Genomic DNA, 23772 nt, shown 5'->3' with positions numbered 1-23772 from the left:
TTAATAATAATAAACATTCAAAAACCGTATAAGATTACAGAGAGAGATAAGAGAGAAAGCTTGACCCCCTTAAAAGAGCCCTGGATTTTTCTAAGATCCTTTCTAAGTTTCTTCTGCGGCACCGACTGGGCTACTGTTTTAGGTGTCCTTTTTTCTTATTCTTATCTATCCCCAATTGTCACCGTTCAAATCTGGTAACTTTGTCTTTCTTTCTCTCGCTTTAATTCTGTTTAGTCTTACACACACACACACACACACACACACATGTTTGTGCAAAATATTGGGAGGGTTGTGATGTTTTTGTCAGATTAGTGAATGTGTACAGCAAAACCCATTGGGGCAAAATCCCAAGTTTGTGAATAAGGATCGATTCATTTCTCAATTTGAAGTTTATTTATGGCTTTTGATCAAACCCCAATACCAAATGATCTAAGGCCATTGAACATAGCTAGAGCCATACCTGAAGAGCCCCGCATTATGGCTGCCATGGCTAGTTCTAGTAGTAGTGCTGTCACCACACCGGTAACAGCTGGTAGAAACCCGGAATTCTTCTCCAACCCAGAATGGTCTGTACCTGTTATTTATTCGGCATCAGTGTCTGATGCTGGCTTTGTAGGTTTAGGATATGGGAATACTGTTCCTGGGGCTACCCCATGGGCCCCAATCCTGCAGGTGCCGGTTGGGAGTGTGAATGTGGGTGCAAATGGTTCAGGTGTTGCGTTTGGTTATAATCCTAATTTGGGGAACAGGATAGTTGGTAATGCTGCTGATCATGCCGGAAATGATATGGTGTCAGGATTTGGTTCTTCACCCAATTTTGGGAATCGGATTAATGTTAATGGAAGCAATGAGGCAGTAAATATAGGGTCAGCTTATAACCCCAATTTGGGGAGTTGTGGTAGTGGCAGCCGGGCTGACCATGGGAGTGGAAATGGTAAGGATGATTCGGTGTCGGGAAAGAAAGTAAAGTTTTTGTGTAGTTTTGGGGGGAAGATTTTACCTAGACCAAGTGATGGGATGTTGAGATATGTTGGAGGGCAAACAAGGGTTATTAGTGTGAGGAGAGATGTGAGCTTTAATGAGCTACAGCGGAAGATGACGGACACATATCAGCAGCTTGTTGTTATTAAATACCAGCTTCCTGATGAGGATCTTGATGCACTGGTGTCTGTTTCATGTGCTGATGATCTTGATAATATGATGGAGGAATATGAGAAGTTGGTTGAGAGGTCTTTGGATGGGTCAGCTAAGTTAAGGGTGTTTTTATTTTCAGATTTACAGCTTGATGCTTCTGGTTCGGTCCATTTTGGGGATTTACATGATAGTGGGCAGAAATATTTTGACGCAGTAAATGGGGTTGTGGATTGTGGTGGTCGTCATATCGCTAGGAAGGAGAGCATGGCAAGTGTAAGTTCAACACAAAACTCTGATTTTAGTGGGACTGAGGCTGTTGATTGCTCAGGTCCTGGTCAAGGGGATGTGGCTTGGCCACCATCTACCAACCTGTTATCCCCTAGGGATAATTCGACAACTTCTCATGATTCTACTCCAAAATTAGTCATTGCAGATAATAAACCCCCACCTTATGCTGGTGCATCTGCTGTTTCTTTGGTAATTCCAACGGCTAAGTCTGGTCCTCCGCAGGCTTCATGTTCTCAGACTGAGGTTGAATTTGAGAGGTCTGTTCCTTTTACTGAAAAACAGCAGCATATGGCCCATGATTTCAAGCAAGTTGGATCAGGCATTCCACCACATGCTCCTCAGATGCAGGTTTATGTAGATCCTAATCAAGAAATTACAAATCATGCAGATTATAGGCACCTTCCTCCTCAAATGGGTTTTCCAAATAACCATCTGCTGGGAACTTCTGGGTCTGTACTCACCCAACAGCATTTTCATGAGAGTAATGCAGGTGCTACTTCTCTTCAATATGTTCCTGCAGTGCATATGACTATGACATCCACACCTGTAAGGCCAACTGTGGTTCAACCATTGATGCAACCCCAAAAAACTCGATTGGAGCACTATCCTGAAGAAAATGCATTTGGAACAAGGATTGTTCAGGTTCCTGTTGACCCAAGCTACAATGTGTATCGGGCTCAACTCCCTCATGCAGTTGTTGGAGGAGGCTATGGCTGGACCCAAGTTCCTCAGCCAGAGCATGTTGCCTTCGCCGATGGGTCAGTGTCTCATCAACAGGTAATTTTCCCTGAGAAAGTTCCAAGAATGGAGGACTGTTCTATGTGTCAGAAAGCACTGCCTCATGCACATTCTGATCCTTTGGTACAGGACCCAAGAGAATCTGGAATGATCCATACAAACTCACTTCATCATAGTCTTCTCTTAGAAGATACTATGAAAGCCCGGCCTATGGACAGGGTTTTGATAACTGGTGCCTTGGGAGAACGCATAATTGAACAAGGTGCTGGTGCTCAACCTGCAGTTCTTAGTCATATGGATCATCATATTGGAATGCCACAGTCAGAAGCAATTGTGCCCTCTCAGAATCTTGAGTCCCTTCATGAAAATGAGAGAACTTTCTTGAATACTGACAATTCTGATCAGTCTAAGATTTCAGCTCCCTATGGCATGATAGGTTTACCAGGTGATGTACAGTCTCCTTGTGGCATGTTCACAGGTGGAATTCCTGAGTCTCTCATAGAAGATTATGTCCAGCAACATTCAGTGCCAATGCAACCCCAGGTTTTACTGAGTAAACCTGCTAATACTGATGTCTCTCATGCTGCTGGTGTACCTATTCAAGCTTCTGAACAACTAGTTCATGAATCTCCGAAAGAGTACACTGGCAAGCTTCCTGGTGTTGTTTCCAAAGAAGATGCTGTAGATTCTTACATATCTTATGACCAGCTGAGATTAGTTGATGGGATGATGGAGGCTCTCCACACACGCCCCCCTGAAATTAATGTTAACAATGATCAGAAAAAGTCACTTGTTGATAAATTTAGAAAGGAAGAAATCTTAGATCATAAAACCCAGAAAATTGCTGGGAGGGAGGTTCTTCTAGATAATAACCTTAGCAAACCTCAGGTGGTTCTCAATTCAAATCATATTAAGCAGTTTAAAGTGTTACCTGCTTCTACAGGGGTTTCTTACATAAATATTTCTCGAGCAATGGAATTACATGAGGTCGCACAACCACCTATTGTGGTTAATAAAGCATCACATCCTCAATTTAAGATTGAGATTCCTGCCTTGGATTCTGCTGAAGTTAGTTATGGGATCCCTGCATTCTCTGGTAGGGAGCCGGTCTATGTGAATGACAGAATCCCACCTGTTGTTGAATGGAAGAATGATTCACAATTGCATTCAAAGGTTGTCCCTAGTGACGTGGAAGCTTTATCCTCAACTGGTAATTACACTATCTTCCCTATCACCATCTAGTGGAGTTGGCAATGCTCAGGACTCCTCGAACTCACTCTTCAGCAGCCAGGATCCTTGGAACTCAAGGCATGATAATCATTTTCCTCCACCTAGACGTAGCAAGATTGCAACAAAAAAAGAAGTCTTTGGTACTAGGGATCCTTTCATTGAGAACCACTCTGGTGAGGTGGACTTAATCACAGGTGTGATGGTGGAGGATGGAGTTCCCAAGCCCCTGAGTAATTCAAACAAGGATTTAGAGTGTGTTCAATCATCCAAAGGTCAGAAGCTTTCTTATTCGGTGTGCTCATGCGTGCTTATAACTGGATAACTCCCATAATTATTTGTTATGTTTGTGTTCATCTGGAGAATATCAAATCTTCTCTTATGTTGCAAAAGTAGTTTCTTAGCATTTTTTATTTCATGGTTGAAGGTTCAGCTGAGGAACTCATCAGGAAAGAACTCAAGGCTGTCGCTGAGGGTGTAGCTGCTTCTGTTTTCCAGTCAGCTAATTCTAATCCAGAACCAACAGTGTCAGAAAGCAGTGAATCAGCTTATGAACCAAATCAAGAAAAAGAAGTTTCAAATGAAGGTTTAGAAATAAAGCAAAAGGCTAAATTTGAGGTGCTTAATCCTTTCTGTTTTTCATTGCACTAGTGTGGGAACATGTTCATGTTTATCAATTGGCTTTCCTTTTCCTGTTGCCATTAATGGTGGCTTAATCTGACTATTCCTTTATCCCTATATTTTGTTGCTTTGTTAACTCAGGACATGAAGAAAAAACTGCCTGAAAAGGTGAATTTTGGTTTTCCAGTATCAGAAGTCCTTGGTTGCTTGCAGTTGAAAAGAGTTCACTATTTTTTCTTCCTGTAATTTATAATCGTGATTGTCAATTTTAAGCATGTTTCTGGCTGTTGACTGGCAGATTATAAAGAACAGTGACCTTGAAGAGCGGCGGGAATTGGGTTCTGGCACCTTTGGCACTGTTTATCATGGGAAGTGGAGGGGTACTGATGTCGCAATCAAACGAATTAATGATAGGTGTTTCGCTGGAAAACCTTCCGAACAAGAACGCATGGTTTGTTTTCATTCTTCTCTCTCTTTTTTTTGTCCCGTCTCACCTGTTAAGCTTTGCTTTATTGATGTTATTCATGTGTTATGACTTGCTAACTGTCTTCATTGTGCCATATGCTCAATATCAGAGAGATGACTTCTGGAACGAGGCTATTAAGCTTGCTGATTTGCACCATCCAAATGTGGTTGCCTTTTATGGTGTTGTTCTTGATGGCCCTGGAGGTTCTGTGGCGACAGTGACAGAGTACATGGTTAATGGTTCTTTAAGAAATGCTTTGCATAAGAATGAGAGGTGCCGTGCTATTTTCTAGTTTCTTTTCATGAACCTGTTTCTCTCTCCATTTTAATTCATGCACCACTATGAAAGTGAAATTTGATTTTGTAATTGCATGTTGTCAGGAGCCTTGACAAGCATAAGCGTCTCATGATTGCCATGGATGTGGCCTTTGGAATGGAATACTTGCATGGGAAGAATATTGTGCACTTTGATTTGAAGAGTGACAATTTACTTGTTAATCTTCGAGATCCTCACCGGCCAATATGCAAGGTTAGTGACCTGATCTGGAGGAGTATATTTTATTCTCTCATTCATTCTTATATCGAGTAATGAACTCTCTGACGTGCATATCCATTGTGGATTCATTTCTGTTGATATTCTCCTTTTGACAATTTTAGTATTTGGTGAAATTCTTTTTGTGCCTAATTGATCTAGAAAATTGTCTTGTTGCATTTAGTGGTTACTCACTCTGCAAAGGAAAAATGGGGGCGTCTGACTAAAATAAGTTATCCTTCCGCACTTCAGGCAAATTAATTGAATCTTTTAGATGGAACACTTTAGAGCTGTTGCAAGGGTCCTTTTGAATGATGGGATTTTTAGCAGAAAGGTTTAGGGGTACAAATGGCATTGAGGTTATGGGAATGTTTTCAAATGGAATCACTTTAAATTTTACTTACAAATCACGTATTATTACTGTACTTAATAGCATAGGAAAAGAGAGGTAATCTTATCTTCTCAACTGTACTGATGCTGATATCTTCAAGTGCGTGCTGAATGCTGGTATCTTGTCAAAAGAGTTTCAGGCTGATATTTTTTTTAACCAAGAGATGAATGGAACGTCTAAGTTTGTTGATTTTGAACTCTCTTTGTCCAACTGTTACTTTTACTCAAGTGACTTGGTGGATTTTATCTCCCAGTCTGTATCATGTGTGAAGTGTTTTTACCCCTCCTTGTAATGGCAATAGTCTCCCCTTTTCTGTTTTCTTTTCATTAGTTGAGGTTTCCAAGTTATTCTTTTTATTATTAGTGATGATAGTTAAGATTATTGTTTCTATTTTTAGTCCTGAATTCAAGAAGCCTTTGCTTTTGTCATTGATAGAAGTTATCAGAGGCTCAAGTGCTTATGAAACCTTTCATAATTGGCAATTTGCATATGCTATTGGGAATAGAACTCCATTTCCAAAATGCTCACATGTAATTTACTGTATTTTGAACCTCCTTTTATGACAATTAGTCAAAACTATCGAGTTCAAATTTAAGTTCTATGGTTAAAATGATGCATATAATCCGCAGGTCTTTACATGTGCTGTTGAACTTAAGGATTCTGTATTTGATTTCAATAGAAAATCTATTGGATTGGTTTTTCACTTCTGCTTTTGCTCCAGGTTGGTGATTTGGGCCTGTCGAAGGTGAAATGCCAAACACTTATTGAAGGTGGTGTGCGGGGAACACTTCCATGGATGGCACCGGAGCTTCTGAATGGAAGCAGTAATCTTGTCTCTGAGAAGGTTTGTGCTCCATTTGTCTTTTAATACCATCTTGCATATAAATATTTTCTCCTTCTCACTTGATGAGCTTGTGCTTCAATTCTCTCTAACATAGGTCGATGTGTTCTCATTTGGTATGGTGTTGTGGGAACTTCTAACTGGTGAAGAGCCATACGCAGACTTGCACTATGGGGCTATTATAGGTAAGGTTTTTGTTTATCACAAAATAATCATGTTGCATTGACTTGAATGGGCTCAAGTATGTGTCTCGCTGATCATTTCCCTACCAAAATGCTAATCAGGTGGTATTGTGAGCAATACCTTGCGGCCACCAGTGCCGGAGACTTGTGACCCAGACTGGAGATCATTGATGGAGAGATGCTGGTCTGCTGAGCCATCAGACAGACCAAACTTCACTGAAATTGCAAATGAGTTGCGTGCAATGGCAGCAAAGATTCCTTCCAAAGGGCAAACCCCATAGCAGTAGCCCCCTCAACACATTCCCAGGTTTAAACAATGATTTCAGGCAAGCTTTTGTGTTTTGTGTCTCCCCTTTGTAATTTGGGAATGCGTTGCTTTCTTGGTTGTTGAAAGACATTTAGGCATTGACTTGAATGTAGCACAGGCTAGGTCGGTCTTTCTTTTTTGAATTACAGTTTTAGAATTTGTCAAGTTGTTGGGTTTTACGTTTTATTTAGAATTTGTTTACTATTACGTTTCATAGCATTCGTAATCTTAGAGAGGTCGAATTTGTTTGTTCTTTTATAATGACATTGTTACATTATTTTCCCACCCAGCATCACAAGAACATGGGCTGAATTGTCTGCGCAAGTCTTCACCACCTCAACACTGATGCTGGATGCATGCAACAGTATCATTCTTACGAAAGTCGATAATAACTATTGTTATTACCGTGGCCTAAGCATGAGGAGTTTAACTAGGAGCAAGAAACCAAGTGTGTGGGGAGAGTTCGAAGTGTTAACTGTGCTTTAGTTGGATGCTGATAGGTTGAGTTTGTACAAAAAGCTTTCAATAGAATCTTCCTGAAGATATATATATATATATCTGCCAATTGAAGTGAAAAAGGTTCCCATATCCTTGAATTAGTTTTATTAATAAAAATCAAATATTTTCATAGAAAAGATAAGATGCGCACATGGTGTTAAATACTAGAAAATACATATTAAATAGAAATAATTTCACAATTAATATTGAGTTATTTTGATTTTGTTCACTTCAATTTTCTAAACTGATTAAAATATGTAAACAAGCTTTATAAACTTAATGGGCAGAGTATTTTGCTAATTTTTAACCTATATATATGCATTGATTTGCAAATCATCTACGCCAAAAGCATATTCTCTCAAAAAGTATTGAGATTCAATCTCTTGAAACGCGAGTAAAGTGAAAAGGAAGAAAAGTTTGAGGCGTGGTTTCTTGACTGTGTCGCCATGAAAGTTCTTTGTTGCAATCGTTTTGCAAGCGTGTTAACTCGTTAAAGATACCGCCTTCGCAAATAGCCCTGTCATAGAGAGCCATGTAAGCATCCAAAAACTATTAAGCCGAAGAGTTGATGTTCTCCATTCCCCCTTCACTTCCTCGCCCCCTTCACTTCAATTTCCTTCTCCGTATCAAGACCCTCTTCTTCTCGCTCCCAATTCATCCCTTTTCTCTGTATCTTTCTCCCACTCACGCATGGCTAAACCTCAAGTAACCTTCATGAGCCCCATCGACTCGCCAAGAATGTCCCATGAGCAAGAAGGATATGATCACCTTGATGATTATGAAGAAGAGGCATATTGAGCTAACGGTTGCTGTTGTTTTCGACTATTCACGTTCAACTTGAGGCGGAACAATGAACGGGAATATGATATTTTGAACGAGAATGGTGACCATAGAGATCCATGGTCGGTGAGGAAACTGAAGAAAGTAAAAGAGGCTTCAGAGATAGTGGCAGGGCCAAAGTGGAAGACATTCATTAGAAAGATTGGTGCATATATCAAGAAGAGGAAACAGAGGAATAATCAGGCTCAGTATGATGCTGAAAGCTATGCTCTCAACTTTGATAGGGAAGAAGATGGCTGTGTGATTCCTGGTTTCTCTTCGAAGGTTGCTGCTGCTTCTGTAGATCAAGAAACTCGTCGAAACGAGTTGTGAATAAATTCATCATTTTTTTTTTATTCTTGGATTGAGAATATCTTTTAATGGCTGACCTTTTGTTTTTTAACAAATCGTTTGTTGTTTTCACTGTCCTCAAATGTGCTTGATTTCCTTCAAAGACTCCATTTTTCAATTCTTTACCGTTAATCCTCATTTCATTACCACTATCTAGTTTTTCTTTGGTTATTAGATTGTGAGGTATGGAACAAACTGGACATGATGTGGTTTGCTGTCATTTTGGAAACTAAAGCCAAATCTTCGGCATGCTATCCACAATGTGCACTGGTATATTCATGAGAAATTTCTAAAACCTTACTCTCACTGATCAAATCGCAACCCCTACATGTTTTTGAAAAAAATTCTGTGATCAAATGGTTTTGAATGTTAAAAAGGATGTAATTACATTTCCTTTACTGTTGCTGTTCTTATCACAAATATAGAAATATAAACCAGTAACAGCAAAATTACAGGCCCGTGGCTCGGAAGGAAGCTATCCAAACCAATACTTTCAATCTTATATGCTTATAAGCTAGGGACATCTATCGTATCAGTATGTATGCCTTCAAAGCACACTTCTCAACTGGAATTGATAGGTGAATGAGTTTAGACCATCTTTACATATAGAATATATTGCAGCAACTTTCAAATTAAGCTGAGCTTTCAAGTATGAGCAACACAGGGATGTCCAAACAGAACATCCCTACTACCCTTACAGAATTCTTGCTCATTGCAATGCCTCCAGAATGTGCTCTGATGCTCTTCCCCAGGTACGCACACAAGGAAATAATAGCATTCCATTTATACGAAATGTTTAATGCTGGTATCACCTGCATTGGTTATTTTCTTCATTACAATTAGCAAATTGTTCTTGAAGGAGCCAACGTTCACATATAATAGGCAGCTTACTTCTTTCGTTTGCTCTTCGAAGTAGAACCTGAAGGACTGCTGTGCCAGTTCCTTTTCCTTTGGTTTATGAACCAATTATTTATCTGCTTTAAATGCAAACCTGTTTCCTGCACCAATCTTGCTTTGTCTTCCTCCTAAAAACAATTTTGAGAAGACAGTTTGAGGAGCCAGCAGGGAAACATTAACAGTGTATAGTAAGGACATCATCTCGAACTTACAGTTGGGTATGGCCACTTGGAATGTGTTTGCCACCAAGCTTTTAAGAGGGACGTTGTATCACCTGGCAGTTTTCCAGCTCTTCTCTTACGTAGAATTTCCTCTCTAATGTCCACAATCTTCTCCTTGTAATCCTAAACAGAAGGAAGCCTCTCAGCCACACCATTTTCACATGGTAATTTACCATCTAATTATGCATTCCTACCTGTTTGAGCTCATGCTTCAATTCTTGCCTTACACGCTCCATCAAGGACCTCTCAGTTTCAGTGGGAACTAGAGGACCAAATCCCATGGTATCCAACCCATCAAGATTTCCATCATACAAGTTGGCATCACTATCTGCTTGGTCGTCGTCATCATCAGACATAGTTGCACCAGTGCCTTCCCCTGGAGATACACCTGTCAAGCACAGTAATTTAGTTTTAAGCTTAGACATGCATTTCAATCCGATTTAACCCTTGGCTTAAATGCACACTATCATATAAAAGAAGGAAAATCCAAAGAGCACGAGATCTTCCATTTCTTTCTGGTTACTCTCAGCAACAACAAGAGTCCTAGCTCAAGCTAAATTATATCAAATAGTTTTGGGGGTTTCACATGTTCCACAGGAGAAAACTTTGTATGCAGAGATAATAACTAGGGAACTGCCAACCTACATGCTTTGAATGGAAAACAATGAAGGAGTGTTAGATTGACGAGAAGCAAGTTTTAGCATTCAGTGGTAACCATTAACAGTTGCAGTAAATGATAGTTCACAAAAAGAAATTAAAAAAAAAAATGGTGTTTAAACACAAAGAAAAGTGTTTGTTTGGCTTCAACTTGTAAGAGACTAGAACATAGTGTGCAAATAAACAAACTACAATTGATAAAACGTTGATAAAAGATTCACACTTTAAAGTGACCCTAGATAAGGTTGGACAAAAAGCTATTCAAAGAAATTCCTTGCCCCCACATATGAAATGATGCTTTAAAGCTCCAGGAGACACAGCCATGAGAACCCTTTGACTGAAATGGCATGAATGATGGGTCAATCTCTTTACATAGGCATCACTAATACCGTTACAATTTCTAAACTAATGCCAAAAGCAATCATGAAAGTTCCACGAAAACAAAAAATAAAGATTTAGGAAGGAGAGCATGGCAAGTGTAAGTTCAACACAAAACTCTGATTTTAGTGGGACTGAGGCTGTTGATTGCTCAGGTCCTGGTCAAGGGGATGTGGCTTGGCCACCATCTACCAACCTGTTATCCCCTAGGGATAATTCGACAACTTCTCATGATTCTACTCCAAAATTAGTCATTGCAGATAATAAACCCCCACCTTATGCTGGTGCATCTGCTGTTTCTTTGGTAATTCCAACGGCTAAGTCTGGTCCTCCGCAGGCTTCATGTTCTCAGACTGAGGTTGAATTTGAGAGGTCTGTTCCTTTTACTGAAAAACAGCAGCATATGGCCCATGATTTCAAGCAAGTTGGATCAGGCATTCCACCACATGCTCCTCAGATGCAGGTTTATGTAGATCCTAATCAAGAAATTACAAATCATGCAGATTATAGGCACCTTCCTCCTCAAATGGGTTTTCCAAATAACCATCTGCTGGGAACTTCTGGGTCTGTACTCACCCAACAGCATTTTCATGAGAGTAATGCAGGTGCTACTTCTCTTCAATATGTTCCTGCAGTGCATATGACTATGACATCCACACCTGTAAGGCCAACTGTGGTTCAACCATTGATGCAACCCCAAAAAACTCGATTGGAGCACTATCCTGAAGAAAATGCATTTGGAACAAGGATTGTTCAGGTTCCTGTTGACCCAAGCTACAATGTGTATCGGGCTCAACTCCCTCATGCAGTTGTTGGAGGAGGCTATGGCTGGACCCAAGTTCCTCAGCCAGAGCATGTTGCCTTCGCCGATGGGTCAGTGTCTCATCAACAGGTAATTTTCCCTGAGAAAGTTCCAAGAATGGAGGACTGTTCTATGTGTCAGAAAGCACTGCCTCATGCACATTCTGATCCTTTGGTACAGGACCCAAGAGAATCTGGAATGATCCATACAAACTCACTTCATCATAGTCTTCTCTTAGAAGATACTATGAAAGCCCGGCCTATGGACAGGGTTTTTGATAACTGGTGCCTTGGGAGAACGCATAATTGAACAAGGTGCTGGTGCTCAACCTGCAGTTCTTAGTCATATGGATCATCATATTGGAATGCCACAGTCAGAAGCAATTGTGCCCTCTCAGAATCTTGAGTCCCTTCATGAAAATGAGAGAACTTTCTTGAATACTGACAATTCTGATCAGTCTAAGATTTCAGCTCCCTATGGCATGATAGGTTTACCAGGTGATGTACAGTCTCCTTGTGGCATGTTCACAGGTGGAATTCCTGAGTCTCTCATAGAAGATTATGTCCAGCAACATTCAGTGCCAATGCAACCCCAGGTTTTACTGAGTAAACCTGCTAATACTGATGTCTCTCATGCTGCTGGTGTACCTATTCAAGCTTCTGAACAACTAGTTCATGAATCTCCGAAAGAGTACACTGGCAAGCTTCCTGGTGTTGTTTCCAAAGAAGATGCTGTAGATTCTTACATATCTTATGACCAGCTGAGATTAGTTGATGGGATGATGGAGGCTCTCCACACACGCCCCCCTGAAATTAATGTTAACAATGATCAGAAAAAGTCACTTGTTGATAAATTTAGAAAGGAAGAAATCTTAGATCATAAAACCCAGAAAATTGCTGGGAGGGAGGTTCTTCTAGATAATACCCTTAGCAAACCTCAGGTGGTTCTCAATTCAAATCATATTAAGCAGTTTAAAGTGTTACCTGCTTCTACAGGGGTTTCTTACATAAATATTTCTCGAGCAATGGAATTACATGAGGTCGCACAACCACCTATTGTGGTTAATAAAGCATCACATCCTCAATTTAAGATTGAGATTCCTGCCTTGGATTCTGCTGAAGTTAGTTATGGGATCCCTGCATTCTCTGGTAGGGAGCCGGTCTATGTGAATGACAGAATCCCACCTGTTGTTGAATGGAAGAATGATTCACAATTGCATTCAAAGGTTGTCCCTAGTGACGTGGAAGCTTTATCCTCAACTGGTAATACACTATCTTCCCTATCACCATCTAGTGGAGTTGGCAATGCTCAGGACTCCTCGAACTCACTCTTCAGCAGCCAGGATCCTTGGAACTCAAGGCATGATAATCATTTTCCTCCACCTAGACGTAGCAAGATTGCAACAAAAAAAGAAGTCTTTGGTACTAGGGATCCTTTCATTGAGAACCACTCTGGTGAGGTGGACTTAATCACAGGTGTGATGGTGGAGGATGGAGTTCCCAAGCCCCTGAGTAATTCAAACAAGGATTTAGAGTGTGTTCAATCATCCAAAGGTCAGAAGCTTCTTATTCGGTGTGCTCATGCGTGCTTATAACTGGATAACTCCCATAATTATTTGTTATGTTTGTGTTCATCTGGAGAATATCAAATCTTCTCTTATGTTGCAAAAGTAGTTTCTTAGCATTTTTTATTTCATGGTTGAAGGTTCAGCTGAGGAACTCATCAGGAAAGAACTCAAGGCTGTCGCTGAGGGTGTAGCTGCTTCTGTTTTCCAGTCAGCTAATTCTAATCCAGAACCAACAGTGTCAGAAAGCAGTGAATCAGCTTATGAACCAAATCAAGAAAAAGAAGTTTCAAATGAAGGTTTAGAAATAAAGCAAAAGGCTAAATTTGAGGTGCTTAATCCTTTCTGTTTTCATTGCACTAGTGTGGGAACATGTTCATGTTTATCAATTGGCTTTCCTTTTCCTGTTGCCATTAATGGTGGCTTAATCTGACTATTCCTTTATCCCTATATTTTGTTGCTTTGTTAACTCAGGACATGAAGAAAAAACTGCCTGAAAAGGTGAATTTTGGTTTTCCAGTATCAGAAGTCCTTGGTTGCTTGCAGGTTGAAAGAGTTCACTATTTTTTCTTCCTGTAATTTATAATCGTGATTGTCAATTTTAAGCATGTTTCTGGCTGTTGACTGGCAGATTATAAAGAACAGTGACCTTGAAGAGCGGCGGGAATTGGGTTCTGGCACCTTTGGCACTGTTTATCATGGGAAGTGGAGGGGTACTGATGTCGCAATCAAACGAATTAATGATAGGTGTTTCGCTGGAAAACCTTCCGAACAAGAACGCATGGTTTGTTTTCATTCTTCTCTCTCTTTTTTTTGTCCCGTCTCACCTGTTAAGCTTTGCTTTTATTGATGTTATTCATGTGTTATGACTTGCTAACTGTCTTCATTGTGCCATATGCTCAATATCAGAGAGATGACTTCTGGAACGAGGCTATTAAGCTTGCTGATTTGCACCATCCAAATGTGGTTGCCTTTTATGGTGTTGTTCTTGATGGCCCTGGAGGTTCTGTGGCGACAGTGACAGAGTACATGGTTAATGGTTCTTTAAGAAATGCTTTGCATAAGAATGAGAGGTGCCGTGCTATTTTCTAGTTTCTTTTCATGAACCTGTTTCTCTCTCCATTTTAATTCATGCACCACTATGAAAGTGAAATTTGATTTTGTAATTGCATGTTGTCAGGAGCCTTGACAAGCATAAGCGTCTCATGATTGCCATGGATGTGGCCTTTGGAATGGAATACTTGCATGGGAAGAATATTGTGCACTTTGATTTGAAGAGTGACAATTTACTTGTTAATCTTCGAGATCCTCACCGGCCAATATGCAAGGTTAGTGACCTGATCTGGAGGAGTATATTTTATTCTCTCATTCATTCTTATATCGAGTAATGAACTCTCTGACGTGCATATCCATTGTGGATTCATTTCTGTTGATATTCTCCTTTTGACAATTTTAGTATTTGGTGAAATTCTTTTTGTGCCTAATTGATCTAGAAAATTGTCTTGTTGCATTTAGTGGTTACTCACTCTGCAAAGGAAAAATGGGGGCGTCTGACTAAAATAAGTTATCCTTCCGCACTTCAGGCAAATTAATTGAATCTTTTAGATGGAACACTTTAGAGCTGTTGCAAGGGTCCTTTTGAATGATGGGATTTTTAGCAGAAAGGTTTAGGGGTACAAATGGCATTGAGGTTATGGGAATGTTTTCAAATGGAATCACTTTAAATTTTACTTACAAATCACGTATTATTACTGTACTTAATAGCATAGGAAAAGAGAGGTAATCTTATCTTCTCAACTGTACTTGATGCTGATATCTTCAAGTGCGTGCTGAATGCTGGTATCTTGTCAAAAGAGTTTCAGGCTGATATTTTTTTTAACCAAGAGATGAATGGAACGTCTAAGTTTGTTGATTTGAACTCTCTTTTGTCCAACTGTTACTTTTACTCAAGTGACTTGGTGGATTTTATCTCCCAGTCTGTATCATGTGTGAAGTGTTTTTACCCCTCCTTGTAATGGCAATAGTCTCCCCCTTTTCTGTTTTCTTTTCATTAGTTGAGGTTTCCAAGTTATTCTTTTTATTATTAGTGATGATAGTTAAGATTATTGTTTCTATTTTTAGTCCTGAATTCAAGAAGCCTTTGCTTTTGTCATTGATAGAAGTTATCAGAGGCTCAAGTGCTTATGAAACCTTTCATAATTGGCAATTTGCATATGCTATTGGGAATAGAACTCCATTTCCAAAATGCTCACATGTAATTTACTGTATTTTGAACCTCCTTTTATGACAATTAGTCAAAACTATCGAGTTCAAATTTAAGTTCTATGGTTAAAATGATGCATATAATCCGCAGGTCTTTACATGTGCTGTTGAACTTAAGGATTCTGTATTTGATTTCAATAGAAAATCTATTGGATTGGTTTTTCACTTCTGCTTTTGCTCCAGGTTGGTGATTTGGGCCTGTCGAAGGTGAAATGCCAAACACTTATTGAAGGTGGTGTGCGGGGAACACTTCCATGGATGGCACCGGAGCTTCTGAATGGAAGCAGTAATCTTGTCTCTGAGAAGGTTTGTGCTCCATTTGTCTTTTAATACCATCTTGCATATAAATATTTTCTCCTTCTCACTTGATGAGCTTGTGCTTCAATTCTCTCTAACATAGGTCGATGTGTTCTCATTTGGTATGGTGTTGTGGGAACTTCTAACTGGTGAAGAGCCATACGCAGACTTGCACTATGGGGCTATTATAGGTAAGGTTTTTGTTTATCACAAATAATCATGTTGCATTGACTTGAATGGGCTCAAGTATGTGTCTCGCTGATCATTTCCCTACCAAAATGCTAATCAGGTGGTATTGTGAGCAATACCTTGCGGCCACCAGTGCCGGAGACTTGTGACCCAGACTGGAGATCATTGATGGAGAGATGCTGGTCTGCTGAGCCATCAGACAGACCAAACTTCACTGAAATTGCAAATGAGTTGCGTGCAATGGCAGCAAAGATTCCTTCCAAAGGGCAAACCCCATAGCAGTAGCCCCCTCAACACATTCCCAGGTTTAAACAATGATTTCAGGCAAGCTTTTGTGTTTTGTGTCTCCCCTTTGTAATTTGGGAATGCGTTGCTTTCTTGGTTGTTGAAAGACATTTAGGCATTGACTTGAATGTAGCACAGGCTAGGTCGGTCTTTCTTTTTTGAATTACAGTTTTAGAATTTGTCAAGTTGTTGGGTTTTACGTTTTATTTAGAATTTGTTTACTATTACGTTTCATAGCATTTGTAATCTTAGAGAGGTCGAATTTGTTTGTTCTTTTATAATGACATTGTTACATTATTTTCCCACCCAGCATCACAAGAACATGGGCTGAATTGTCTGCGCAAGTCTTCACCACCTCAACACTGACGCTGGATGCATGCAACAGTATCTTTTTTACGAAAGTCGATAATAACTATTGTTATTACCGTGGCCTAAGCATGAGGAGTTTAACTAGGAGCAAGAAACCAAGTGTGTGGGGAGAGTTCGAAGTGTTAACTGTGCTTTAGTTGGATGCTGATAGGTTGAGTTTGTACAAAAAGCTTTCAATAGAATCTTCCTGAAGATATATATATATATATATATATATATATATATCTGCCAATTGAAGTGAAAAAGGTTCCCATATCCTTGAATTAGTTTTATTAATAAAAATCAAATATTTTCATAGAAAAGATAAGATGCACACATGGTGTTAAATACTAGAAAATACATATTAAATAGAAATAATTTCACAATTAATATTGAGTTATTTTGATTTTGTTCACTTCAATTTTCTAAATTGATTAAAATATGTAAACAAGCTTTATAAACTTAATGGGCAGAGTATTTTGCTAATTTTTAACGTATATATATGCATTGATTTGCAAATCATCTCCGCCAAAAGCATATTCTCTCAAAAAGTATGAGATTCAATCTCTTGAAACGCGAGTAAAGTGAAAAGGAAGAAAAGTTTGAGGCGTGGTTTTCATGACTTGTGTCGCCATGAAAGTTCTTTGTTGCAATTGCAATCGTTTTGCAAGCATGTTAACTCGTTAAAGATACCGCCTTCACAAATAGCCCCGTCATAGAGAGCCATGTAAGCATCCAAAAACTATTAAGCCGAAGAGTTGATGTTCTCCGTTCCCTTGACACTTCCTCGCCTCCTCCACTTCAATTTCCTTCTCCGTATTAAGACCCTCTTCTTCTCGCTCCCAATTCATCCCTTTTCTCTGTTTCTTTCTCCCACTCACGCATGGCTAAACCTCTAGTAACCTTCATGAGCCCCATCGACTCGCCAAGAATGTCCCATGAACAAGAAGGATATGATCACCTTGATGATTATGAAGAAGAGGCATATTGAGCTAACGGTTGCTGTTGTTTTCGACTATTCACGTTCAACTTGAGGCGGAACAATGAACGGGAATATGATATTTTGAACGAGAATGGTGACCATAGAGATCCATGGTCGGTGAGGAAACTGAAGAAAGTAAAAGAGGCTTCAGAGATGGTGGCAGGGCCAAAGTGGAAGACATTCATTAGAAAGATTGGTGCATATATCAAGAAGAGGAAACAGAGGAATAATCAGGCTCAGTATGATGCTGAAAGCTATTCTCTCAACTTTGATAGGGAAGATGGCTGTGTGATTCCTGGTTTCTCTTCGAAGGTTGCTGCTGCTTCTGTAGATCAAGAAACTCGTCGAAACGAGTTGTGAATAAATTCATCATTTTTTTTTTATTCTTGGATTGAGAATATCTTTTAATGGCTGACCTTTTGTTTTTTAACAAATCGTTTGTTGTTTTCACTGTCCTCAAATGTGCTTGATTTCCTTCAAAGACTCCATTTTTCAATTCTTTACCGTTAATCCTCATTTCATTACCACTATCTAGTTTTTCTTTGGTTATTAGATTGTGAGGTATGGAACAAACTGGACATGATGTGGTTTGCTGTCATTTTGGAAACTAAAGCCAAATCTTCGGCATGCTATCCACAATGTGCACTGGTATATTCATGATAAATTTCTAAAACCTTACTCTCACTGATCAAATCGCAACCCCTACATGTTTTTGAAAAAACTTCTGCGATCAAATGGTTTTGAATGTTAAAAAGGATGTAATTACATTTCCTTTACTGTTGCTGTTCTTATCACAAATATAGAAATATAAACCAGTAACAGCAAAATTACAGGCCCGTGGCTCGGAAGGAAGCTATCCAAACCAATACTTTCAATCTTATATGCTTATAAGCTAGGAACATCTATTGTATCAGTATGTATGCCTTCAAAGCACACTTCTCAACTGGAATTGATAGGTGAATGAGTTTAGACCATCTTTACATATAGAATATATTGCAGCAACTTTCAAATTAAGCTGAGCTTTCAAGTATGAGCAACACAGGGATGTCCAAACAGAACATCCCTACTACCCTTACAGAATTCTTGCTCATTGCAATGCCTCCAGAATGTGCTCTGATGCTCTTCCCCAGGTACGAACACAAGGAAATAATAGCATTCCATTTATACGAAATGTTTAATGCTGGTATCACCTGCATTGGTTATTTTCTTCATTACAATTAGCAAATTGTTCTTGAAGGAGCCAACGTTCACATATAATAGGCAGCTTACTTCTTTCGTTTGCTCTTCGAAGTAGACCCTGAAGGACTGCTGTGCCAGTTCCTTTTCCTTTGGTTTATGAACCAATTATTTATCTGCTTTAAATGCAAACCTGTTTCCTGCACCAATCTTGCTTTGTCTTCCTCCTAAAAACAATTTTGAGAAGACAGTTTGAGGAGCCAGCAGGGAAACATTAACAGTGTATAGTAAGGACATCATCTCGAACTTACAGTTGGGTATGGCCACTTGGAATGTGTTTGCCACCAAGCTTTTAAGAGGGACGTTGTATCACCTGGCAGTTTTCCAGCTCTTCTCTTACGTAGAATTTCCTCTCTAATGTCCACAATCTTCTCCTTGTAATCCTAAACAGAAGGAAGCCTCTCAGCCACACCATTTTCACATGGTAATTTACCATCTAATTTTATGCATTCTTACCTGTTTGAGCTCATGCTTCAATTCTTGCCTTACACGCTCCATCAAGGACCTCTCAGTTTCAGTGGGAACTAGAGGACCAAATCCCATGGTATCCAACCCATCAAGATTTCCATCATACAAGTTGGCATCACTATCTGCTTGGTCGTCGTCGTCATCAGACATAGTTGCACCAGTGCCTTCCCCTGGAGATACACCTGTGAAGCACAGTAATTTAGTTTTAAGCTTAGACATGCATTTCAATCCGATTTAACCCTTGGCTTAAATGCACACTATCATATAAAAGAAGGAAAATCCAAAGAGCACGAGATCTTCCATTTCTTTCTGGTTACTCTCAGCAACAACAAGAGTCCTAGCTCAAGCTAAATTATATCAAATAGTTTTGGGGGTTTCACATGTTCCACAGGAGAAAACTTTGTATGCAGAGATAATAACTAGGGGACTGCCAACCTACATGCTTTGAATGGAAAACAATGAAGGAGCGTTAGATTGACGAGAAGCAAGCCATAGGAACTGTTGTAGCATTCAGTGGTAACCATTAACAGTTGCAGTAAATGATAGTTCACGAAACGAAATTAAAAAAAAAAAAAATCCGTGTTTAAACACAAAGAAAAGTGTTTGTTTGGCTTCAACTTGTAAGAGACTAGAACATAGTGTGCAAATAAACAAACTACAATTGATAAAACGTTGATAAAAGATTCACACTTTAAAGTGACCCAAGATAAGGTTGGACAAAAAGCTATTCAAAGAAATTCCTTGCCCCCACATATGAAATGATGCTTTAAAGCTCCAGGAGACACAGCCATGAGAACCCTTTGACTGAAATGGCATGAATGATGGGTCAATCTCTTTACATAGGCATCACTAATACCGTTACAATTTCTAAACTAATGCCAAAAGCAATCATGAAAGTTCCACGAAAACAAAAAATAAAGATTTAGGTCATAAATCAACTTTAATTTTAATGAAACACCATATGGAGCACTTTAGTTGCAGCAATGATGCGGGTTTTTTTCTAGTTCTCTGATTCAAGTTTTAAACAGTAACAGTGGGGTACAGAAAGAGAGGTGGGCTGCCCCCATGGTTAAACCGCCGGCCTCTTTTAGCAGTCAAGGCACAGTTGGCTAAGGGATTGGCTAACATTGGCCATAGTTCAACTTTGATATCTTATTAAATACAGTGTTTAGATTCAATATTGAAAAACAAACAAGTAAAATGTATTCTGAGAAATAGAAGAAGATGAATATCTTTGGGTACTCATATATCAATCATCCAAAGTTTTCTTGGCAAAGGAAAACGTTAAACAGCATGGATCAAGTATGATAACATTGACACGAAGCAAGACAACTAATATGACAACAAAGTAACAGCACAAATTGCGGATCTGCAAAATGAATACAAAAAAACAGCGGCAAGAAAGAAGCAGCTTGGCTAACGAACATGCAAAGAATTCAGTGTTTTCCACTATGTAGGCCACCAGCAAGCCCTATGTTTTACATTTTCTTTTCCTTTCGATAGAAGGTCTAAATACCTGTCAAACCTTGTAGAGACTGTTCAAGTTCCCAGCATGCCATTACAGCCTCCATAGCATGAACACGGACATGTTGTTGCAGTTGGTCTTTGAAGGAACAGAGCAATAGAACGTAATGTGTCTGCATGGCAAGGAAACAAAAAAAAAAAAAAAAAAAAGGAGCAAAGCAGGAGTGTCAGATGGAAGAAAACAAAACTGAAAACGTTATATGTATCTCACATAGAACAAAGAAACAAAAACAGGAGATGGGCATAATTGATAACATCATGAATATAAATACTTGAACTATTAAAAAACTGTTGACATTTTTCATCGCTTATCATGATTTCATACAATCCTAATTTACTATACATCAGTAAGGAACAGCTAAAGTGCAAAACTTCTATCAATTGCAAATCACCTGCATCATCGTATGAGACCCCTTGAAAACATTAATGACAAATTTATTCCAATCTCAATGGTCTCGAATCTCTATTTCTCTTAAATATTTTAGCTTCAAAACGCTATCATAAGCTTTTTCAATGAGAATTTTTTACGGGACATAAATGCATTATCAAGTTGACCGAGGAACAGTCATCAGTTTTATCATTCACCCTCACAAACTTCTTTAATGTCGCATATGGTAAGAAGCAATCAATGCCAAAACAATCCAAAATTTCGGGAAATTTCTCATTAATTGACAGCAAGAATTTGTTTCGTAATCCATCATGACCAACTGGTTTTGTAACATCAATTTGTAATATGACTTTATATTTCCAACCTTACTGCTTATATATAATATGTCTACTCACTGTAAGGCCATGGGATAGCAATGAGCACCATTGATTGGGTTTATATTATATTCATACCCTACTCATTAACTATTGCTCAAGAAATTTAGATATCTATTCCCCATCTATCGAGTTTAAGATACCCATTTGAGTATCATTACTTGACTACTATTTATTATTCAATATAAAATAAAAATCAAATATATATTTGAGATGTGTGTACATATATTAAATGTAATTTATATATATATATAGGCACATACCCCGATGTAATATTAAGGTATCAAGTTTTGGATACCCATTTGAGTATCAATTACCAATGCAATATTTATTATTCAACATATTATATTAGATTAATATATATATATATATATATATACTACTGTGTATATCTTAGAAAAGGTTTGAATAGGTTTCAATTTAAGTTTGACAAAATTCATACCTTATTCATTATTTATCGAGTAAAGTAATTGAAAAAACCCCACTCTTTCGATTATGTCTGGGCCGGTATCTATTGAGTTAGAATCAGTATTAACTAAAACACTAAAAAAAAAAACCCTAATTTGATGTTTTTCTATGTCAAACTCACTCCCAAACACCCCAATCATCCACTATTATTCTAAAGAATCTAAGTTATGTCAATCTCTCTTTCTATCAAGACATTAATCTCCACTTGTCTCCTTAATGGAGCTCAAGTAACTGTAGGCAAGCATTTACTCTAATAATTGGGCTTCTTAAATATAGAACTTTTCTTGTAATTAATTAAGGGAAGAATTATAGCTTCAACCATTACTGCAGCGTAACAGAATCATATACTAAAGGCAAAAAGTTAATTCGTACAGGTCTGAGAAATGAAAGTTGATGTATCAAAATCAATGCATGTAATTTGGAGAACAATTAGAAATAAGACACTTGGCAGGAACTTTCTCCATGCCAGAACAAATCCCATAACACAAGGAGGACTAATCACTGCAAACAGATGGATATGTAGTAGAAAAACCATCACCAAAGAGATTCCCCAAAGCACTTCAAAAGTTTCAATTATTTTCATGGAACACCATAATTGATACCTGCAGTGATGCCTTCACGGTCATCACCAGTGCACGACTCGCATCGAAGTTACCATTTATCCACTCATCAGAACCTATTTTCTTTCACATATATCAAAAGGGTTTCTTCTTACTTAACTCACTCTCCATAATGGAGATATCAAGGTACGATGAAGAATGAAGAGAAGGAAGTTTCTTTGTCATTTCAAGTTTGGAATTTTAACAGGCACGATAAGGACCCATCAAAAACAAATGCAAAAGGAAATCCCAAGGTATATAAATCTCAAAAATCAAGAACCATTAATTAACTGATCGACCATGAACATGATGATTATCTCATATCTGTTATAACAAAAATCAAACTTGAACTCACTCAAATTCAACAAAAGCCAGAGCACAGGACAGACAAGCCTTGAAGAGCACAGAACGACATATAATTAACAAAGCATTAAGAGAAACAGTAGTAATTACCATGAACTGATCAAGTTCTTTCTCATCAACAACATGGCTCCTACCAACACCAGAATACTTAGCCACAACATCTTGAGACTGAGCCAACTGTGTATCAATCCTAGCCAACTGGTCAACTGGCGTGGCAATCCTTAAACAAGCCACGTGAGCAGCCAATAACTGTTCATATAAGGGATGCCCTAATATCTCAGCTTTGCATTTAGCTCTCTCCCAATTATCACTAACGGAATCTATCAATTCCTCTTCACTTCCATTATTGGTGTTGTTTTCCGGTTTTTCGATGCGGGTTTGGGTTAAAACATCGTCGTGTCTACGGAGGACTGCGTTGCTTAGCCATGTGGGACCGGTGGATGGTGAGGCTGAGATGTGGTGGTGTTGTGGTAGTTGAAAAGCCATTTCTTGTGATGTATGGTGGTCGTCTTGAAAAGCCATTAGAAGTGGGTTTTCATTTCAAAATGAGGGCAGGAGAGAAAGAGAAGGAGAGGGAGATATGGGAAGGAAAGAAAAGTGGGTCTGTATGTTTTTGAACGGAGAAGGTTTTGAAGTGAAGTGAAAGCATGAACAACTAGAAGAAGAAGGAAATGGAGGAGAAAGTGAAAGTCCTTTGTTTTTTGGGGTCAGCTACAAGTTTAGTCCTTCTTTCTTTCAACCAAAACCAAAACAGTTCTCAATTATACTCTTGGGATTTCTTTCCCTTTTTTTTTAATAAATATTGATTTAAAAATATCAATTAAAAACAAAAGAAAATGTTAGACTCTTTGGGATTTCTTTCATTTTTCTTTAAAAAAAAAAACTTACCATTCATCATTTTAATTAAGATGTTGTGAAATTGCATTTCTAACAACATTTTATGGAAATTCAAAATTATTTTTTTATTTAAAATTATTTTTTTTATGTTTTTCGGATAATTTTTTATAAATATATATAAGAATGCATTATTTTAATGTATTTTCAAACTTAAAAACACTTTGAAAAAGCAACAGCTA

General features: G+C 38.5%; 4 protein-coding genes across 5 annotated transcripts; 3 read left to right on the top strand and 1 right to left on the bottom strand.

Moving 5' to 3' along the window:
- LOC118043768 (RAF-like serine/threonine-protein kinase PRAF) lies at nucleotides 1–6940 on the top strand. The gene is given in 10 exon segments (XM_073409940.1): nucleotides 1–3381; nucleotides 3383–3662; nucleotides 3815–4005; nucleotides 4150–4176; nucleotides 4307–4459; nucleotides 4584–4747; nucleotides 4855–5002; nucleotides 6118–6240; nucleotides 6335–6422; nucleotides 6522–6940. Coding segments are annotated over 10 exon segments (4338 nt in total). The 5' UTR covers nucleotides 1–396; the 3' UTR covers nucleotides 6701–6940.
- A 974-nt stretch (nucleotides 6941–7914) lies between these two features.
- On the top strand, nucleotides 7915–8376 carry LOC118043743 (uncharacterized). Its single transcript, XM_073409877.1, has 2 exons — nucleotides 7915–8013; nucleotides 8104–8376. Exons 1-2 carry the CDS (start codon nucleotides 7915–7917, stop codon nucleotides 8374–8376), a joined length of 372 nt encoding a protein of 123 aa, XP_073265978.1.
- A 378-nt stretch (nucleotides 8377–8754) lies between these two features.
- On the bottom strand, nucleotides 8755–23364 carry LOC118043770 (homeobox protein knotted-1-like 3). Of its 2 annotated transcripts, none has more exons than XM_035051841.2 (6): nucleotides 22787–23364; nucleotides 20497–20617; nucleotides 9707–9900; nucleotides 9504–9635; nucleotides 9286–9419; nucleotides 8755–9206 (listed from the first exon to the last, which is right to left on the bottom strand). In XM_035051841.2, the coding sequence occupies exons 1-6, from the start codon at nucleotides 23216–23218 to the stop codon at nucleotides 9203–9205; spliced, it is 1017 nt and encodes a 338-aa protein (XP_034907732.1). In that variant the 5' UTR covers nucleotides 23219–23364; the 3' UTR covers nucleotides 8755–9202. The 2 variants fall into 2 exon arrangements, with proteins under 2 accessions (XP_034907732.1, XP_034907731.1); XM_035051840.2 differs by lacking the exons at nucleotides 8755–9206; nucleotides 9286–9419; nucleotides 9504–9635; nucleotides 9707–9900 and adding exons at nucleotides 18015–18466; nucleotides 18546–18679; nucleotides 18764–18895; nucleotides 18969–19162 and having other exon boundaries at nucleotides 22787–23363.
- Nucleotides 10517–16227, top strand: LOC118043769 (uncharacterized). The gene is given in 11 exon segments (XM_035051839.2): nucleotides 10517–10527; nucleotides 10623–11619; nucleotides 11621–12902; nucleotides 13054–13244; nucleotides 13388–13459; nucleotides 13545–13697; nucleotides 13823–13986; nucleotides 14094–14241; nucleotides 15359–15481; nucleotides 15576–15663; nucleotides 15762–16227. Coding segments are annotated over 11 exon segments (3408 nt in total). The 3' UTR covers nucleotides 15941–16227.
- Nucleotides 23365–23772: the final 408 nt, after the last annotated feature.

The sequence above is a fragment of the Populus alba genome, chromosome 6, assembly GCF_005239225.2.
Source record: "Populus alba chromosome 6, ASM523922v2, whole genome shotgun sequence".
In the NCBI taxonomy this organism is placed as follows: domain Eukaryota; kingdom Viridiplantae; phylum Streptophyta; class Magnoliopsida; order Malpighiales; family Salicaceae; genus Populus; species Populus alba.
The sequence above is the reverse complement of the archived record's forward strand: the minus strand, read 5'-3'. Positions and strand labels throughout refer to the sequence as shown.

Excerpts from the sequence above, each read along its gene's own strand:
- LOC118043770 (XM_035051841.2), bottom strand. The coding sequence starts at position 23,218 with ATGGCTTTTCAAGACGACCACCATACATCACAAGAAATGGCTTTTCAA. Across the intron at positions 9,901-20,496 it reads GTCTCTACAAGGTTTGACAG|GTGTATCTCCAGGGGAAGGC; the intron begins GTATTTAGACCT and ends TGTGCTTGACAG. Across the intron at positions 9,636-9,706 it reads TGAAGCATGAGCTCAAACAG|GATTACAAGGAGAAGATTGT; the intron begins GTAGGAATGCAT and ends CCTTCTGTTTAG.
- LOC118043743 (XM_073409877.1), top strand. The coding sequence starts at position 7,915 with ATGGCTAAACCTCAAGTAACCTTCATGAGCCCCATCGACTCGCCAAGA. Across the intron at positions 8,014-8,103 it reads TTGATGATTATGAAGAAGAG|AATGGTGACCATAGAGATCC; the intron begins GCATATTGAGCT and ends ATTTTGAACGAG.